Source organism: Silene latifolia, unplaced genomic scaffold (assembly GCF_048544455.1).
Source record: "Silene latifolia isolate original U9 population unplaced genomic scaffold, ASM4854445v1 scaffold_88, whole genome shotgun sequence".
Taxonomy (NCBI): domain Eukaryota; kingdom Viridiplantae; phylum Streptophyta; class Magnoliopsida; order Caryophyllales; family Caryophyllaceae; genus Silene; species Silene latifolia.
Window position 1 is genome coordinate 2725918 of NW_027413793.1, and position 20954 is coordinate 2746871.

General features: G+C 37.8%; 2 protein-coding genes across 5 annotated transcripts; one reads left to right on the top strand and one right to left on the bottom strand.

Moving 5' to 3' along the window:
* Positions 1–426: 426 nt before the first annotated feature.
* Positions 427–12150, top strand: LOC141640542 (uncharacterized). 4 transcript variants are annotated; one of them, XM_074449310.1, is made up of 4 exons: positions 427–613; positions 5779–7742; positions 11112–11256; positions 11578–12150. In XM_074449310.1, the coding sequence occupies exon 2, from the start codon at positions 5882–5884 to the stop codon at positions 7649–7651; it is 1770 nt and encodes a 589-aa protein (XP_074305411.1). In that variant the 5' UTR covers positions 427–613; positions 5779–5881; the 3' UTR covers positions 7652–7742; positions 11112–11256; positions 11578–12150. The 4 variants fall into 4 exon arrangements, with proteins under 4 accessions (XP_074305411.1, XP_074305412.1, XP_074305410.1 ...); XM_074449311.1 differs by lacking the exon at positions 11578–12150 and adding an exon at positions 7853–7865 and having other exon boundaries at positions 11112–11527; XM_074449309.1 differs by lacking the exon at positions 11578–12150 and having other exon boundaries at positions 11112–11527.
* A 4652-nt stretch (positions 12151–16802) lies between these two features.
* LOC141640529 (uncharacterized) lies at positions 16803–17495 on the bottom strand. The gene has a single exon (XM_074449300.1). The coding sequence runs from the start codon at positions 17493–17495 to the stop codon at positions 16803–16805; it is 693 nt and encodes a 230-aa protein (XP_074305401.1).
* Between the last annotated feature and the right edge of the window lie 3459 nt (positions 17496–20954).

A 20954-nucleotide genomic window follows, 5' to 3' on the forward strand; every position in this document is an offset into this window, starting at 1 on the left:
TCAAAAGAAAAGTTAAATAAGTAGTTATGTCATCAATTAACGGAACAAATTGATGGAAAAGAATTTTAGGGTTACAACGATGGTTATAATGATAAAAGTTAGGAGTCTCATGTATGTTTCGAAAAGCGAAGGGAAATATAGGGGTACTGCGTAAAAAAATCCTAAAAAAAAAATAACACAGACTATAAAAAGGAAATAATAAAACTTGAGGAAAATAAGGGACTGAGTTCAAGTGTCCCTAAGAGCAAATCTGGTAGAGTGTTTATGGCCTAAAGGCTGATTCTGTCACGCCTTACCTAATGTTTGTGGTTTACAGGCTATCACGTATACGCCGAAGATTTACCAGTACACAGGTACGCACCTAAAGTAGCGGCATGTTGATCCCTCGTCATTAAAAAATAAATAAAAATTACTCCGTATAATAGCATGGAGAAAATTTAGTCGTTTGTAAAACCTTTAACCTTGTAGGCTCCCCTTCCAAGTACTACAATCCACCAGGAAATAGACCGCGAAACCCTAGAAGCGCTTGAAAATCAAATTGGATAGTTGAAGAGTGAAAGCTTGAAAATGGTGAGCTCTACTGTGTAACGTCTCCTACAATAAGCTCTACTGTGTAACGTCTTCTCTTCCTTTTTTTTTTATAAGTTCAATTTTAAGATACAGTTGTGTCATGTATGGTGCTTTACTTGTATATCTCTGACTTAATCCTGCCTGTTTTTAGTAATTTATTAGTTTGAGTAATTTAAGTTATACAAATGATTGAGACGGAGACGGAGGGTGTATGTGTCTTCTTCTTGATTTCATCTGTCTCAATTCAATGTTACTTTTTCATCTATTATGATTGACTTCCTCTTTTTCGCAATAATGTTTGCATCCGTTTTGGCACAACAATTAAGTAGAAAAACGTAGGGGAAATAAGGATTGAAATGAGTGACATTTTCTTTTTCTAAATAGTGATGAAGATTAGGCCTTGTTTGGTACTCACACATTATAATTAGCAGAAACAAATTGGTCGAGTATATTACAAATGGCAGATTTGATTGGCATGTTTGACTAGTATATTACAATTAGCAGATTTAGTAGAAGTGTTTGGTAATTAGCGGGTTGAGGTTAATAGATTGTTGTATACATGTGTAAATTATAGATGGATTCATTTTCTAAAATCTACTAAAGTGAATATGCTTGGGGAGCAGCATATTAGAAAACAGTAGATTGGAGCTCAATCTACTGTTTCAATATGTCATTTACCAAACACGTAATTTAGTAGATTGTTGAGTCAAACATGCTAAAAGCCTTGAATATGCTGAAATTTCATCAATCTACTGTTTACCAAACACCCCCTATGCAAGTGTGCTTAATTGCAAATCTTGTTGTGATAAGCACATAAAGGAAACGTATGAACGTTATTCAGAGATAGGGGTAGTATAAAGTGTCAAGTATCTATTGGCCTATGTGTAATGAAGGAATTACAAGGATAAGAAAATGTCTTATACCATCAGTGTTACGGATTATGCCAGACTTTCACATATGAAAATTACTGGAACTATGCTGTTTGAAGGTTGCTGGTGGTAAGGTCTCCAAAATTGTGATTCTTAGTTTTCTATTTTTTTTTGCCTGCGGGTTTGGATGATTTATTAACTACGTGAGGTACGAAAATATGGAGGTAGTATGACAATTTAAATGACTATATCCTTCCCACAGAAGGCATACATGTCAATTTACTGGTATGTGTTTTGATACTGCCTTTCAAAATGGTAATTCCTCAACCATACAACATGAGTTAGCCCAGCCACTCCGTGAGTACTTGATATCACACCTCATGACCTGGTAATGTCAGAGAAGACATATTTTCGTGTTGCTTTTCCCAGTTTGTCGTGTAGGTTAGAAGCTAACTGCTAGAAATAATAATAATACCCTACTACTGTCTAATGTGAAGCGTATATCTTGCTTTGATATCTCAATTTCAAATCCAGAATGGCTCTTCAATTCAAGATTACCCTGATGATTGTTTTCTCCTCTGGTTGATTATACAATATGGGTTTCGCAAGATCATGTTTTATCATGACAAATTTATAGCGATCAGATTGATGCTAATCACATGCTTCTTAGTCTTCTATTCACGTGTATTGACCACCCTTTATAGATACCACTTCTTCTAATGCTGCATTGTCAAGTTTGCGTGAATGCCTATTGGATGTCAAAGGAGCGCTTGGGATTATACTTGCATTTAGGAACATGTCATGACTTGGCCTTTGGGAGACTATTTTAGAAGAGGAAAATATTGTGGTATGTCGTGTGATGGCTATTATCTAGTAGGTTAATGAAAAACTTGCGTATTTTTTGAGCATCGTCTCTATCTTGAGTGACTTTGAGGTGGCATTACATACAAATGTATGCATAAGATAAGGGGAGTTGTGAGGCTGTCATGTTGATATTTCTCTTGCTCCTTTGCTGAATTCTCTGCTCATTTCAGTAAGCATTCTTCTAACCGAAAGAATGGTTTTTTCTGCTCCATTCATTATCTAAATCATTTAGTCCAAAAGGCAGGCTTCCTTCTTTAGCAAATATCATGGGAAAGATGAAAAGAAAATTGTCAACTTTATGCCATAGCCCATAGGTGTAGGGTAAATTTCAGTTTGGTTACACATTTTCATATTTCTAATGCAGTGACATGAGGTCTATAGTCATTCGTACTTTGGTGACTTACTCTAAGGGCTTGCTTGGGATGGGAGTAATTATTAAGGGAGTAATAGAGCTAAAATGAACTAAAAAATGGAGGGAAGGGATGGGGTTGGAGATAGAAATTGATAAAAATGGGGAAATATAGTGTAGTAGTCCCCCCATTAAGGGAGTAATTGTTACCCACCTCCCCCCTCAAGTAATGTATTACCTCCACATAGAGGTAATAATTTCTCCCTCACCTCCTCTTTCCACCCTCCACAACCACCACAAAGCACCAATCTCCTCCCATTTCTTCTTGTTTTAGCTTCCATTACTCCCTTAGTAATTACTCCCATCCCAAGCAAGCCCTAAGTCTTAATGACTTTACTTCATGCTAGAGATATGGCATGCTAATTTTTGTTTACTTGTACATTAATTAAGTCATTCTGAAGCTAAGTTACTAGTAATTATAGATTTATAGCCAGAATCTTGCTGTCAAATATCAGTCCTTATAAGCCGGATAATTTGGATTTTCTTAAATTAATCTATGTCATGCTGGATTTTTTTTTTTTGCCTTTGGTGCTTTACTTGTATACACTATTATGTGACTTAATCCAGTGTTCTTTTAGTAATTTATCAATTTGAGAAGTTTTATACACTCTTTCTCTCTCAATCATTTTTTTTTACCTTTTATATTCTTTTTGAGTGTATTTTAATCAAATGTAAACAATCCTACAAACCTCCATATATTGCCTTAAGCGGGAGCTTTTGAGCCTTATGAGTTTTACTTCCTTTTTAAAAATTTTTTAGCAGTATTCTAATGATAACTTGATACTATTAGGCTATGCACAATGGAGGAATTACAAGGAAAACGTCTTTCTACCATCAGGGTTACTGTTTATTTAGATCAGGCTTTCACTTGTGAAAATAACTAGACCTTAGGTGTTTAGCTGCTGTTAGGGGTTGGTGGTGGTAAGGTCTCCAAGATTGTGATCCTACGTTTTTTTTTCTATGGTTTAGGATAAATTATTAAGGGTAAATTATGCAAAGTACGAAAATATGGAAGTACTGAAGTAGTATGACAAAGTTCACATGTATATCCGTATATCCCCTTCAGCGGGAGCTTTTAAGCCTTATGAGTTTAACTTTCAGTTGTGGCCCTCATTTTTTACGTTTCTTCAACTTCCAAAATGGCACCTTACTTTAGTAAAATAAGGGCATTAGCACCTTACAAAAGTAAAGAGAGCAAAAAGTAGGTGGTTTGGGGTTCAAAATCGCGATCGTAGTAATAGTGTCACAGAGTCGTCTTCCACTCTACCATCGCGGTTATCGCGGTGATATTTATTTTAAAACCTTTAGTAGATATATTATCATTCATTGTCTACTTCGTATTTCATATAAAGTTAACAATAAATCGATTTAGAATAATTAAGTTGACTAATGTTATACTCTCTCTTAGGGTTTTTTGTCAGAAAGCACCTAACATTTAAGCACCTAAAATTTACATTTGTTTTTGTCATAAGGCACCAACTAACGTTTTCCGTCAAAAAAGTCAAGATTTCGCCTTGACTTGACGGAGAACAATGTATAACCTAATCAATCTGTTGTCCACTACTCTCAATCACCATTACACCTTTTACACGGTCTGTTCTCTCAATTCAGCAACCTTGTCTCTCCTCCTCTCCTCCCACACTCCATCCATGTCTTCACCTTCGTTCCTCACCCAACCACCATGCATCTTCTTTCCCGCCCATGTCATCTTCACTCTCTGCACTACTCCCACACCACCCAATCGACGGCCCTAATCACCCAAATGCTTTATTAAATCTCCACCTCACTTTTCCCGTCTTAGCCCATTCGACCCCCTACCTTTGCACGCGTCTATCGCCTTGCACCTTAACCTAATTTATCAACTTTAATTGTCTCTTCTTGCCCTTTCTCATTAGAGGATTCAGTGGAGGTGAAACATGATAGCTAAAGATTACTTAGTAGTGCTCATTTAAAGGTGGTTGGGTGGTTGGGTGAATATGTGTGGTGGTGAACTTGTTGGTGGTGTAAGGGGTTTGAATTTGGGTTGTCGTGGTGATTGACAATGTTAAATATAGGGTGTCTCAATGGTGTGAATTAGATGTTGGTCAAGGTGGTAAAGAGTGGCTCGGTGGTGCGAACGTTTGGGTATAGTATGGTTGTTGTCATGGTGGTTGTTTATTTGGCACTACTTAAGGAGGATGGGGAGATGGAAGAGGATCGTAGATGATGGAGCGGGGCTTAAGATTTGGGTAGGATGTGATTCATAATTAGAGATTATTATGTGGTTATCTTTGTAAGATATGAACAAAGCAAAAAATCATGTTTTCAGAATCTTGGCTTTTTTTTGACGGAAAACATGAGTTGGTGATTTTGACAAAAAATGTAAATGTTAAAAGTGTTTTTGGGCAAAAAAAATAAAACTTTAGTTACCTTTTTTTACAGATGACCTAAATGTTAAGTGTCTTCTGACCAAAAAAACCTTCCCTCTTATATTCTTCGTGGGTTTTGTTCCTTTTACTTTGGGCTCCAAGTATAAGAAATAAAGAAATGGGTAAAAGTATGGCTCAATTACCTTCCTGCCCTCACATGACTCACCTTAACTCTAAACATCCACTCATCCACCAACACCATAACACACCCAACTCCCCCCCACCCCACCAACCCGAACCTAGCCCACTACCACCATCACCGATACCCCCACTCACACCGCTCTACCACCGACACCCTCATTCTTGCCGTGGAACCACCACCATCCACCCCCTTAAAATATAGTCGAAAACCACAACTACTCCGTCATAAATCACCCCCGCCCACTCCCAACTACATTGGGATACGATACAAGGTATAAATCGGTCGTCTCATGCCGCTCTTTTTCCTTCTTTCTTTTTTTTTTCTAATTTTTTTTTTAATTTACATAGTTATACATCTTGGAAGGTATGAGACTGTCGGCTGAGAGTTAAACCTTGAGATGAGCCACTTGAAATGAAAAGCAGAAGAAATCAAAGAAAAGGAGGGAGCATTAAAAAACATGCATTTTTCTTTTATGTGCTTCTTGGTTATATTTGACTAATTTTCATGACTTCTCAGGTACACTTGGAGATCGCGGTTTTTAACTGCCAATGGTGCAATTAACTAATTACATGTCTTAATGTGGTAAAGAGAGACACCCTATAGTTGGAGCATTGGAAGTATGGCTATTGTGGCTGGTAACAGTATAGTTGGAGCACCTCGATTACACGGTACAGATCCATGTTGTAGTCGAAAGGCAACCGATGCTAGTTCTGTAAATTTTGCATGTGAGAGAATGCTCACGTCTTGTTCGGCTTCTTTGTTCAACGGCAGTCCCAAATTTCAAGATTGTTTAAGATTGAATACATTTAGGTTAAAGAATTATGATTTTTGGTTTAGATGTAATTCTCTACATGGTAGTGTCTATGTTGATGCTTTCGATGAGATTGGTGATTGTGGATTGAACGTGAGCTCACAAAGATGTACATCTGGTGTCAAGAAAAAAACAGGGCAAATTAGTTTGAACAGGTCAACTTCATTATCAGATGGACCCTATGTAGAAAATGATGAGCTGAAGAACAACTATATCCTTGAAAGGTTATGTAGCTTCGGAAAGATATTTGAAGCATTGAAGTTGGTTGAGCTCATGGCTCGTCGAAACCAAATTCCTCATTTCCCTTCTTGCATAAATTTGATTCGTGGGCTCATTAACCATGATCATGTTGAGAAAGCCAGAAACGTTCTTAGAATTATGGTCATGTCGGGCGGTGTTCCTGATGTTATTACACACAATATGCTGATTAGTGGATTATGCAAGAATGGGCAGCTAAGCACTGCGATTATTCTCTTGGAGGATATGGGCTCAAGTGGTTGCCCTCCAGATGTCATAACTTACAACACAATTATCAGATGCTACTTTGATAGGGGTGAGTTTGATCAGGCTATTGAGTTCTGGAAGAAGCAACTAAGAAAGGGTTCCCCTCCTTATCTTGTGACGTCTACCATTCTTCTGGAGTTGATTTTTAAGCATTGCGGGTTAGTTAGGGCCCTTGATGTTTTGGACGATTTGGTAATTGAAGGTTGTTATCCAGACCTTGTGACCTACAACTTGCTGGTGAATTCTACTTGTAAAGAAGGTAATTTTGTAAACACCTCTTTAGTTATTAATAGTTTGATATCACATGGATATGAGCCTAATGTCATCACTTACAACACTATTCTTCACGCTCTTTGTGGTCATGGTCATTGGAAGGGAGTTGATGAAATCTTGTCTGTCATGAATGAAACTTCTCGGACACCAACTCTTGTTACTTATAACATTTTGATCAATGGGTTGTGCAAGTGTGGGCTCTTGGATCGTGCTATAGATTTTCTTGATGTAATGGTTAAGAGTGAAGTTACTCCGGACATAATCTCTTACAATACCTTATTAGCTGCCATCTCTAAGGAAGGAATGGTAAATGAGGCTTTTCACATTATTATGCTTTTAGTTGATAGCAAATGCCCACCTGGTCTAATTACGTATAATATTGTTATTGATGGTTTGGCGAAAAAAGGATTCATGGACAAAGCGATGCAGCTATATAGTCAGATGATCGATAAGGGGACTATTCCTGATGATATTACTCATCATTCTTTGCTTTGGGGCTTTTGTCGAGCAGATGAAGTTGATAAGGCTGTTGAGGTTTTAAAAGAGATGGGCAGTAGAAACCTTAAGATAAGAGACTCTGCTTATAGAATCACGATCAAGGAGTTGTGTAAAAGCAAGAAAGTGGATATTGCAATACAAGTTCTGGAAACTATGATCTCGAATCAGATCAAACCAAATGCTACCATTTATGCCAATTTAATTAAAGGGATAGCCTCTGCTGGTATGGCTGAAGAGGCTGAACAATTGTTATCAAAGCTAATTGACCGGAAGGTTCTCAATGCACTTTTTGAGTTGAAATGATCTCGGGCCCCTACTTCATGTTATGCACTTCTCTGGTTCCCTTCTTTGAGCCTCGTCTTTTATTGAAGTTGGACACGACGCTTTATACAAGGTACTAGTGATTCATTTTGCCTAATCATGTAAATGTTTTGATTATTTTAAGTCAGATGATAATCTTGCTGCTTGCAATGCTTACATCTCTTTGGATTTTGACCCGGGCAGGTGCTGTTTACAGGTTCTTTCTCTTCCATGATTTTATATCCTGTCACTACAAACTTTTTAATGTATGATGATACTAACGTAGGTAATATAATAGCTATGTTACAGTTACTCGCTGGTATGGGTGTTGGATATGGGTACATGTCCAAGATTTGGACTCTTCAAGACAAATTCTAAGACTTGGTATAGTTGGGAACCTTGTCTAAAACGAGGATATGGGGAAGAGGACATGCTATCAAAACAAAAAAAAATTAAATATATAAAATTTCTAATTTTAATGCAGAGATGTTTGAGAGATAAGGCTTAAACTTGTCAAAAGTCATACTAAATGCTTCATACACCCTTTCCTTCCTCTACTTTAATCATGTAATCTCAATACCCATATCCTAAGTGTGGCCTTGTTGGTCGGACATGGGTATATGGCTCCATGACAGAAGAGTCGAAGCAACATTAAATAATAGTGTAGGCTAGGTTTGTTGCATGGACAGTGTCCATGATTCCTATTCTTATTTTTAATACTAATAATGATCGAGGTAGTTTTTCTTTTTGAAAACACAACTCCATATCCTAATATTACATGATGCACGAAGAGTGTCAACGACGATTCGTGTTCTTATTTTAAAAGTAAATAAATATACTAATAATGATTGAGGATTATTTTTTTGAAAACACAAACACCTTATGCCTATTTGCGAGATGATAGCTAATGTTTTTTTTATCCCTAACATAGAATTTTTTGTCTTAAAAATATTGATGAAATTTTAGTAATCTTCATTTCAAAATAATTATTAGAATACCTTTTTAATGTTTACCTAAATATTTATGATTTAGATATCTATATAATGGTCTGGAAGAGCATTTCAGTGTGTCATTTAATAAGGGCTCTTAAATCGAACGTTGTTCACGAGTTACGAGTGTATGTTATGAGTTTTCCATTGTGATTGTGTTTTATTCTCCATTACTCTTCATCTATTAAATTTGGGAAATAAATATGGATATTTGTATAATTACTTGATTTTTCGAATCTTTTTTTTTTTCGTGAAAAAATATTTGATATGGTAGTCAAATCAAAGTACTCATCAAGATCTTATCATAGTAGATTGAACTAATTTAGAAGTTTAAATACAAAAATTATGAAACAAATAAGATTAAAGGGTGGAAAAACAATGATGTTCTCATGTGAAAATTCGAGGAATACTAAAATTGAATTTGCCATATCCGTCTGCTGTACATTAAATAATACTCCGCAAGTTAGAATGCTGAATTCTTTTTTTTTTTTTTGGAGTGAATATATTGGATATTTCCGTCTGATGTACATCAAACAATTTGTTCGAGTACTGAATTCTTTTTTTTTTTTAGTGTATTAAATATTGGATATTTATACTTATTTACTATCAAATTTAATATTTCTATGATGCTCTCCCCATCCCACTATAATCTCTTCCCTTTCTTTTTAGAGCTGTCCCAATTTTTACAGTTTCCTTTTTGAGTTTTAATTTATCTTCTTTGTTATCTTTACCACTTCTACTTGTCATTATTTTACGATAAATATTGGGTTTGTGTAAACACAATCAAGAAGATAAAGTTGAGATAGGAGGAGTATATTATTACGTGTGTGTAATATCAATACTAATAACTCCCTCCATCCTAATAAATTTTTATTGTCTCCTTTTCCCCAAAGTTTTATCACAAAATAATTGTCCCTTCCCATTTTATTAGCTTTCTTTAAATCCACCCAAAATAGAAAGTGGAACAATATAAATGGAATGGAGGGAGTAATATTTACCATCCAATGCTTTTATGGCAAATGATGACTTTAAAAGACTATTGTTTTCAGATTTTTAGGTAATATATAGATCAATAGATGAGGGAATAATATTTACCATCCAATGCTTTTATTTGGGTAGTGAGAGTGAGGGTCAGTAGGGATGTTTTTTTGTGGAAGCAACTGGAGACACTTGTGATTCCAATATATACATGCTTTAGATGTAGGCAAGAACCTTAGGGGGCGTTTGGTTCGGGGTGTTCAGGAAAGGGAAAGGGAATCCCAACCCCCCATGCCCTTTGTTGTTTGTTTTGTCATCTTTCCCATTCCCTTTCCCTTCATTCTCTGTCATTCCCCAAATCCCTCTAATTCCATTTCCCCACCCCCCAAGGGTATGGATCCCCTTTCCCCACCTCATCCTTACCCACTTGAGTCCTACCATACACAATTAAACACTACTAGCATGTGCCACTACCACCGGCAGCACCACCCTATCTTACCAACACTATCACCACCGCCGGCGCCGGTGGTCCTTTCAATTTTGTCGGTGACGTGCTCATTCTCCTTGCCCCGCAAAAACACCGGATCTGCTGCTTTGCGGTGTGGGGGAAGAGATTTCAGGGGAGGGGATGGGGTTTTTCAGGTGGCATCATGATTTTTTTGGTGGTTCTAGGGTTTGAATAAGGTGGTCGGGAAGGAGGGACTACCGTGGGTGGGGCAGTGCCAGTGGTGGCTCACCGGCAAAAGTGTGCGGGTGCTGGTGCTAGTGGCAGCGCCCGCCGATGGAGGTGGTAGTTGTGTGTTTTCATGATGAGGGTGGTGGTTTAATGGTGGTGGTTGGATTTTAATGGTAGGTACTGGAGGAATGGTGGGTTGTCATTCTTGTAAGTATTTAATTGCGAACTAAACAAGCAATTTCATCCAAGCGAATCCGTTTCCTTTCATTTACTTTGCTCTTCATTCCCTTTTGGATTCCCTTTCCCTTTTCCTTATACGAACCAAACTCCCCCTTATTGTTCAATTGAATAGTTAACATTGTCGATGTAATTGTTTATTCACACACAGTTACAAACTCTATTTTAATTTGTTGTCAATCTTTCTGATTAAGTCAGAGGATAAATTATTCTTTTGGCCACTAGATATAATGAACTAAATCAAAATGCCTCTTAAACGCTTTGCTTTTCATATAGTAGATGGTCATACCGTTTTGCTTTTGATTATGGGTGTCCAGGAAACAGCTTTATCAATCTTGTTTTTATGTAGATTCAATTGCAAGTGTAATATTTTGGTGGTATCATCTTTCTCTTCTTAAATTTAGTGATTGAACATTACATCAGTACTTGTAACTGCTGAAAAGTTTAAGTTATTTGTTTATTTTTGGTCACACATTGAATGGTGGAGAAGACTGGAAAGTAAATTATTGTACGATAGTCATGGTTTATGTATTTTTTCCTCAGTGAATGAGTATTAAGGCCAATTGCTATGTCTTGTATGTAGGATGATATGACAGGTTGTAGTAAGCTGGCTAGGCTGCACAAATTGTTTCTTGCGGTAGCATGCGACGTTCCTCAGAGGTACCGAAATCTGGGGAACTTTCAGACAGAAAAGCGACCTTTGTTGGTTCTGTACATCTCATTCAAATGTGAGTTCAAGCAAATCAAACATAACTGTCTTAGTTTGGCAGTTTTGCTAGCTATTGGATCGCCAGAACTTAATTTGAAGTTGATTTTGTTTGAAAAAAGGGGGCCCCTTTTTCAAAATTTTGCTGGTATGTAAATTTTTCAAAAATCATCTCACGTTTTTTAGTTTTTTTCCCCCAAATGTGACCTCATCTAAAATGTTGGGAGGCTTGAAAAGTTAATTTCACAGGGAACACGATTTTGACATTGGTAAACCTGGTATGTCTCATAATATATCCTGGGATCTATATTTGCACGTTTTGAATTTGTATACCTTGTGATAGGACATTTGATTGTTTGGAAATGGTGGCACACTTCCGTTAAGACATACATAACATCTCTATAACCGTAATGTCAACTTTCGCATCAAGAAACTGGGCACGTAAATGCTGAGCTACTGAATAGTTGTAATGCTTGATTGCACCTGCGTTTATCCTAAATTAGTGGGGTTGCAAATGCACTTACTACAACCCAGGAGAAACGCCTCTTGGAAACACTATCCTGCACAAAGTCGTACATATGATCCTGTTCGCAGTATGGAGCTACATCTTATATAAGCAGGTGGGTACATAGGTGTCTTATATAAGAGATCACCAACTCGAATGTTGAGCAAAGAGATGAGGAATGCAGCCACCAAGAATTTGCTATTTGTAATTTTGTATGTTTACGACAAATGTTGAGACAGCCACCAATGGTGATATCCTTATAATCTTATGAACACACACACACATCTTCATATGTAAATGCCGCATCAGGTAGGGCTGTTAACTTTGGCGAGGCCGTCGAACGCATCTAAGCTTGGACCTGACTTTGTGAATCGTAGACCTGATTTCATGAATTTAGGACCTGATTTTATGAATTGAAGACTTGATTGATTGATTTTGAACATACATTGACAAACTATATAATAATAAATTTCAACTACATTAAATAGGTTGTTTTTATAATACATTAACTGGTAAAATCAAGGGTACCTTAAGAAAATTGTTACATCTAGGAATAACTGGGGAATAATGTATAAAATACAAGGGTACCATGGAAAATGTTCATACTTTATTCTTATTTCAAACTTATTATTAATTTTTAATTTACTAATTATTGTCACGTCATCAAAATTTAACATTCCATTAACAACCGTTACATAAGGGGTACCGTAGGCACAAAAATGGAACAGTAGGGGTGCCATGGGCATATTTCTTAAAAACATGGGTAGCATGGGAAATCTGACAAAATTAAGGGGTAACATGAGAAATTTCCGTAAACTTTATAATTTTTTTACCAAATGTATTTTTGTAAATTTTAAAGTCAAAGGCTCGCCTCGAAAAAGCAAAATGTCGTTTATTAAAAAACGGAGGGATTAATATACGTGTAATTAGTAGAATTGTGCCACGAGTTTGTATTATTCTCTACAAAAGTGAAATTTATTATTTGTTCCCTCTCGCATAATCAATAAACGGTTGGTAACAGGCAACATCAAGCCTCGGTCACAACAAATCAACAAACACACAAATATAGATTTACTACGTATAGATGGTAAAATTGTATAATATTAGAATTGTTCCACATCAAAAGATTAACATAAGGTGGGGTGATCCTATGATTATAAATATGAGTCATCCTTGAAACTTAGTTATCAACCCAAAATCTTTTGAGTTATTACAATAATACAAATATTAATCACGTAAATGATTAGATATAGGATGTAAACATTAAAGTCTTATAACCTTTTTTTTCATTATAATTATAACTAAATTAATTATCCCGTTGCAACGTACGGGCCCTCAATCTAGTTTTCTTATATTGTAAACATAAGTTGTCATATCAAATAAAAGTATGTTTTTTAAGAATTATACTTAAAATAGAGCTGTAAATTTTTAAAAAACATGAAAATAGTAGAACGATTTAAAAATAACAGTCCAACGCTACGATGTCGGAATTTTTTTTAGAATTTCAATATAAGGATTACAATTTAAACACACTCATTAAACAAAAAATTGGTAATAAATGACAAGAAAAAATAGTAAATAATAGAAAATTATAGTTTCAGATCGGATCGGATATCCAAATGTTTTCATTCTAATATTCATATTCGATCCAAATACTGGAAATTTGGGGTCAGATATTCGATCCAAACATAACTCTTTCGGATCGGATATCCAAAAGTTTGCATTAGATTCGGAGCGGATATCAGATGATTCAGATCGATTCGGATACCCACGTTATTAATATTTGTGCAAAAATTAAATGTAAGCAACTCAATGATAACCTAGATAGCACGGACACTCCTCCTAATCGGCCTTCCCGTGTCGGACACGACACTCGTCGGACACACGTCAAAACGTGTAGGACACTTGTAAAGCCGTGTCTAACTTTCATCTTTTATTTGGGCACGTGTCCATGGTATTTTGAGCCGTGTCCATGGTATTTGGACACACCTTCAAACGGAATCAAGTTGAATTTAAGGTAAATGGCGTGAATTGTTATATGATTGAATTTGGTGGGGAAATAAGTTGAATTGGGGGCAAATGATGTTCTTTAGACTAGTAATGACACGTCGAAATAGATTGATTATAAGTTGGTTTTTGATTTTGGAAATGAGAATGAGTTATAATTAACGTCAAGTTTTACCTTCACTTATTTAAATTTAATATTCAATACTTTTTCAAAAATAAAATCACACATAAATAACTATAAAATATATATTTTATTAAATTTAAATTACGTGTCCCGTGTCCTAAATTTCATGGAATGCCGTGTCGCGTGTCCGTGTCGTGTCAGTGTCCGTGTTCGTGTCCGTTTTGGTGCTACCTAGATGATAACGGAGGAAGTATATAGGTTTAGCTTGAGAGGCATATTTTCTAATCATAATTAATTAGAAATCTGCACGTCGATCATCAATCATCATTCTTACTCTGTCAACCAAGATTATTTTTTTGTTTTTATTTTAATTTTTTTAATTTGTGATTTGTATTTTGATGAAAGATTAAACAGATGACTAAGACAGAGAGAATTATAAGGTAATACTTAAAGCTGGCAAATTTGACCCGACCAGAACTCGAGCAAACCCGGCCCGATAGGACCTTAAAATATTGCGACCCGAAATCGACCAGACCCGACTCGATGATGACGGGTAACCCGATGTAACCCGATTAAGGTTGACCCGAAACCGAACCGGAGATGACCCGTGACTCATGTATGACCCGACCCGTATGATACCCCGAAATTAACACGACCCGAAACATAACCCGAAATAAAACAACAATTAAATCAATGATAAAAAATAATTATTAAAAAAAAAACTCTTTTCCATCGTTTTTCTACCTCATGTTCCATTTCTTTTACCACATTAATGATTTTTTTTAATTTTCCGACTTTGTAAATTAATTTAAAAATAATTTTAATACTGTGGGACATTTTTTTTTCCCAAAATATATATAACTTTTAAGTAAATAAATCGTTATTATTGAAATTACGCGCGGAAATCGACAATAAAAGAATAGTAAACAAAAACTAACATTAAAGTTGAATTTCAAACATAGCCCTAAAATAAAATATTTGAAATATTTGAAAATTAGACTTGGTGTCCAGACGAATTTTCAATTTCGACATGGTTTCAAGACAAATATTCAATTTTCAACTTGGCGCCAATGCTTGAAATTCAATTCTCTACCTAGGTGCCAACTTTGAAAAATTAAATTTCGGTTTTTTAAAATTCAAATACGTCTTATCTGGATAATTAATATGTGATAACATTATGTTTTATTATTCAAAATTTATATTTTATATTCTTAAACTATTGTTTTAATGTGTTTGGAATACAATTATTTACCGAAACAAACAAATAGTCGACAAAAGTATTTATTCTCGGTCATATATTAACAATTACATAATCTCACGTTGAAGTTTCTAACTATGAACTACAAGGTCATGCAAATAACTCTTTTGATATTAAACTTTACATTCTGAAACTATCTTTGGCTCGTATGCTTTACACAATCTTCCAAGACTTATTAATTTAACACTCCTCGATACTAAATATCACATTTCATTACTTCCCGTCTCATTGTAACGTCATCAATAACCGATAACACGTTATAATGTCGTTTAATGAGCCAAAATCGCGTTTTAACATCTTTAGTACATTGTAAGACTGTCGCATAATCTTTTAATACCTTATTCAGGTTGCTATGTCATCAAATATACGCCAACGCCTTGATCCGCGTATCAACAATCCAACTAGTTAAATAATCAGAAAATCGACTCGATAATGAATTGAGGAGACAAACTAGACAAAACCTATCACGAACACAGAATGACCCGACCCGACCCGATTGTGACCCGACCTGATAGTAACCCGACTCAATAACAAACCCGTTAATAACCCTTCTCGGCGATGACCCGACCTAGCCAAAAGCCGACTCAAACCCAACCTGACCTGGCGACTCTATATGAATGACCTGACCTGATAACGAACTGAACCCGACCCGACCCGAACCGAACCCGAGCTATCAATTGACCCGACGAACCCGACCCATAAGTGACCCAAACCCGACCCAAATGTAGGCACAATCCGATATGATCCGAACCGACCAGTTACGACCCGACTGACCCGATTGCCATCTCTAGTAATACTCCAATGTACTTGTTCTTGATTGTCGTTGTCTTAAAGCGATTTTGCCTAATTACGATTACTTATTTTATGATGTCATATATGGAAAGGCCTAAGCGAGGTATAAGACGTTGCTTTAGAACAATGTAGGTAGGTACCCGGTCCTGCCCAACCTACATAAATTTACAATTTAAATTTTATTTTGTATTATATATAATTTGAAATAATTTATTGAAAAGTTTATGGTTGAAAATATGGTTTTTCATGATACGAAATCCTACAAAATTTCTAGACTACTTTGTTTTATAACTATCCCAAAACAATAATAGAGGCTTGTTTGATTGAGGTATTCACGCATTACCTTTAACTGTGATTATTTGAGCAAAAGAATGGTTCCCTTTACCGTTCTTTTACCCCAAATCTGTATGCATCCCAACCCCTCAAGTGGCCTCACCCCCTAAGGATATTCAATTAATGTATTATACAACTTATTCAATGTAATTGAGTGGCGTTACAAAGTTGACGAGCTCTATTAACAAAATTATCGAGCTATGATACAAAGTTATTGAGCTTAACAGAACAATTATTAAGCTCAATAACTTCATAAATTAGCTCAATAACTTGTAAAATAGCTCAACAACTTTGTGTAAGAGTTCAACAACTTTGAGACGGTTGTACAATACTATTATACAACAGGTTGTACGATAGTATTTGTGAAAGATATTCCATTTCCTTTTGTCACTATATCGTATTAAAATGTCTCATCAATATCCCTGCTATAATCTTTGATCACAGTCTGTTTTGAGCATCTCCATACAATATTGTTTTTACCCTTTCATCTATTTTCAATATATAATTGAAACAAATGACCTTTTTTTTTTGAAGTAACCCAAAAAGGATTCAATGCATTACTAAATCGGCTTCGGCCAAGGCCGTAATGTAACAAGGTACATCATGTAACCACATACGCCTACCCACCGACCAAGGGCAGAAATGCACAAGAGCATGAGCTACACTATTAAGGTTTCTACTAGCAAAAACAAAAGAACAAGAATAAAAAAAGGAACACAAAGAAAAAATGTCATTGTAGATAAGAAAAATATCGCCTCGACCAAGTCTTCGCTTCTTCAAATCTTCGACCACATTCAAACAATCGCTCTCGACAATGAGATCCTTCACCCCCATCCTCCGAGCTGCACTTAAACCATGAAAGATAGTTAGCGCCTCCGCCACCTTTGGTTCAACATCGCCTTTGTCCTGCTCCTTGACCGCCCATTCTATCGTCCCCGACCAGCTCCTACACATTGCTCCCCACCCCACTCCTTCCCCTTTCACAAAACCCGCATCTACATTAACCTTGTGAACACCATCCGGCGGTCTCACCCACTGCTCTCCTACCCTTAACTTGCTGCTTCCACCTTTCCCACCCCCGACACGAGGCCTCCGACTTGCCGTATTAGCACCCACTCCCCAAATCTCCTCCAACATGTCTCGTGCCCTCTTCACAACCCAATCCGCTCTCCACTCCCCATCCTCAAAGACCGCTTTATTTCGCCTCTCCCAAATAGCCCAACACCCTACCATAAACTCCATTCGCTCTCTGCTCCCAAGCGCCCTAAAGACCGCCTCAACCCACTCTCTTAACCCCCCCCCCGATACTCCCTCCTCCTGTCTTACCTCAATCGCCAGCCCATCCCAACCCCCCCCCCCCCCCCCAACCCAACCACAATCCCGAGTCACATGAAGACAAGTCTCCACACAATCTCGGCATCGTGGGCAAGAAGTATCCGTCAATTCCGATCGGGCTGCAATATTCGCTTTTGTAGCTAAAGCTTCATTACATAGCTGCCAAAAGAAGATTTTAATTCGAGGTATGACGGGAACATTCCAAACCATATTCCACAGCTCCTTCTCCCTAGACACGGACGATTGTCCCACATTATCTATCCCCTCGCCTGCCAAGATATGGTATGCTTACTTGACCGAGTATTCTCCATCTTTGTCGGGTCCCAACATCACTCATCATCTACTCTCGTTTCACATAGACGGATATTTAAAATCCTCTCCGCTTCAAAGGCAATAAAAGGGAACGTACCTTATTTCGATCCCAGCCACTCCCACCATTAAGAAACAGGTCAGCCACCCGCATATTCTCATCAGAGCTTCCCCTAGTCGTAACGATTCGCCTGGACTGCGTGTTGGGCATCCACGGGTCACTCCACACCTTTGTCAAAACTCCACCCCCAATCCGCCTCCTTAACCCCTTCTTCAAAACCCTCCTCGCCTCCCATATACCCCGCCAAGTATAGCTTGGACATTTCCCCAACTCGGCTTCCATAAACGAGCTAGAGGTGATCATGGGCCAGGCCGGGCTGGGTTTGGGCCGGGCCCAAGCATTAAATTAAGCCCAAGTGTGCGGGTCGGGCCGGGCCGGGCTACAAGTGCGGGCCTATTTTGTCGGCCCAAACCCGGCCCATGCGGGCTTAAGCGGGCTTTCGGGCCGATTCGGGCCAATTCGGGCTAAATATTTTTTCTCTTAAAATAAGTTTAGAAATCCCCTTTTGAAGTTATAATACTTTGTGTATTTGTTATCAAAAATTTCGTATAGAATTGTCTGATTTTTTTCGAGTATTGCAATTAAGAAGTAGTAACCTAATGTAGCTTTTATGATATTGCTTGAGGTGACTTATACAAACTAAATGCACAATTTTTAGTAGTGTAATAATATATTTTAGTGCGGTGCTCACTGTATGTTGTTGTAATTTTGTAATTGATTTGATATTTGTTTTTCTTTAGGCTCAAAAACATTGACTTAGCACGCCGATAATGGTAAATAATTTATCGGCACTAATATGATACAAAATCATTAGCTCATTTTTTATCATATAAATACTGGTGAAGGAAAATACTAAGCCTTATCAAACTAATACATGTAAACAAGTTATTACGGCTTATTTACAATACAACAATTGATTGGTTAATTATTTTACTTAATGCTTATTAACATTCTTAAATTATACATATTTATAAATTTTGCATATGTTCGGGTCGGGCCGGGCCAAAATTCGGGCCGTAAAGGTGGCCCAAACCCGGCCCTATTATATTGAATCGGGCCATGGGCTTCGGGCCGTGGGCTTTTCGGGCCTAAAATCGAGGCCCAAGCCCGGGAAAAAATCGGGCTGGGCCGGGTCGGGCTAGCGGGCCTGGGCCATATGATCAGCTCTAAAACGAGCTTCCATGAAAGTATTTGCTTTGAAGAACATGAGACAATCCGGGCAAGTAACCATCCGCCATGCTTGCTTTCCAAGAAGGGCACTATTGAATTTATTGAAGTCCCGAAATCTTAGTCCTGCCCGACTTTTAGGACGGCACATCTTAGCCCATGCAATCCAAGGTATTTTCCGCTTATCATTCTCCCCACCCCACCAAAACCGAGAGACAAGCGAGCGTAGTTCATCAGAAAAATTAGCCGGTAGCCTAAAGACGCTCATAATATAGGTAGGAATAGATTGGCCAATTGCCTTTATCAAGACTTCCTTACCTTCTTTAGAGAGCAGCATACCCCGTCATCCCTGTAATGTTTTACTCATCTTATCTCGCACGATCTTCGTTAGTGCCTTCTTTGACCGTCCGACCACCGTAGGTAGCCCCAAGTACTTCTCCTGTTCATCGACCACACACACATTCAGAACCCCTAACATGCCCTGCCTTCTAGCCATTGTCGTGCCCTTACTAAACGAAACCGTTGTCTTATCCATATTGACCATTTGCCCTGACGCCATTTCGTACCTATGTAAAATATCTTTCACACATCTCGCCTCAGATTCTTTAGCTTTCACGAATATTATACTATCATCGGCAAAAAACAAGTGCGAAATCACAAGAGCATTTGTAGAGATCCTAATCCCATGAATGGAATTATTCATCACCGCATTGCGAATCATACTCGAGAAGATTTCCGCGCATATTATAAATAAGTACGGGGAAAGAGGATCTCCCTGTCTCAGACCACGCTCAAGTACAAACGCCTCAGACAACCGGCCATTAACATTCACGGCATGAGAAACCGTCTCAACGCACATCATCACCCGATACACCCACTTAGACTCGAATCCCATAGTACTCAGCACCGCTCTAAAAAAGCCCCACTCTACCCGATCATAAGCTTTCGACATGTCGAGCTTCAACGCCATGTGACCCCTACCACTCCTTGAGTTCTTCATATGATGGAACATCTCGAAAGCAATAAGGACATTATCCGTCATAAGTCGTCCCCGTGTAAAAGCGCTTTGATTTTCCGACACAATATCACCCAAAAAAACCTTCAAACGGTTCACCAGTACTTTCGACACCAATTTGTATAGGACATTGCATAAACTTATGGGCCGAAACTCCGTCATTTTATCAGGAGCTTTCTTCTTCGGAATTAGCACAATTGTCGTTCTATTTAGAGCATAAGGAATCGGGTCCCCATTTTAAATTCCCAAAACCGCTCTAGTCACAGCTCGCCCCACAATATTCCAATAGGTTTGGAAAAATAAAGCATTCATACCATCGACCCCCGGAGCCTTCAACGGTTGCATTTGATTCAAAGCATGAAGCACCTCCTCTTCACTATACGGTTCACACAACCCCTCATTCATCACCTGGTTCACACGCCCTTCCACCCCCGTCAAAATGTCCTCAAACCCCACTGGTCTCGAGGACTTGAACAGCGTCTGAAAATAATCAACTGCGCACCCAGCCATTGCCTCGTCTGTAGTAAAAATCCGTCCCTGCTCATTGACAAGTTTATGAATCCGATTTTTGGTCTTGCGTTCTCCGGCTTTCCTATGGAAAAAGTTGGTATTCCTATCCCCTTCACTCAGCCACAAAACCCTCGACCGCTGTCTCTAAAAGAGCTCCTCTTGCCTAAGCAAACGGGCAATATCTCAGACTAACATCTGTCTTTCCCGAACTTGACTTGCACTGCGACCCCCTTCATTAATCAATTTTAGCCGATTTCTTTTCTTCTTCAAATCCCGAACTACCTTCCCAATACTCACCCCTTTC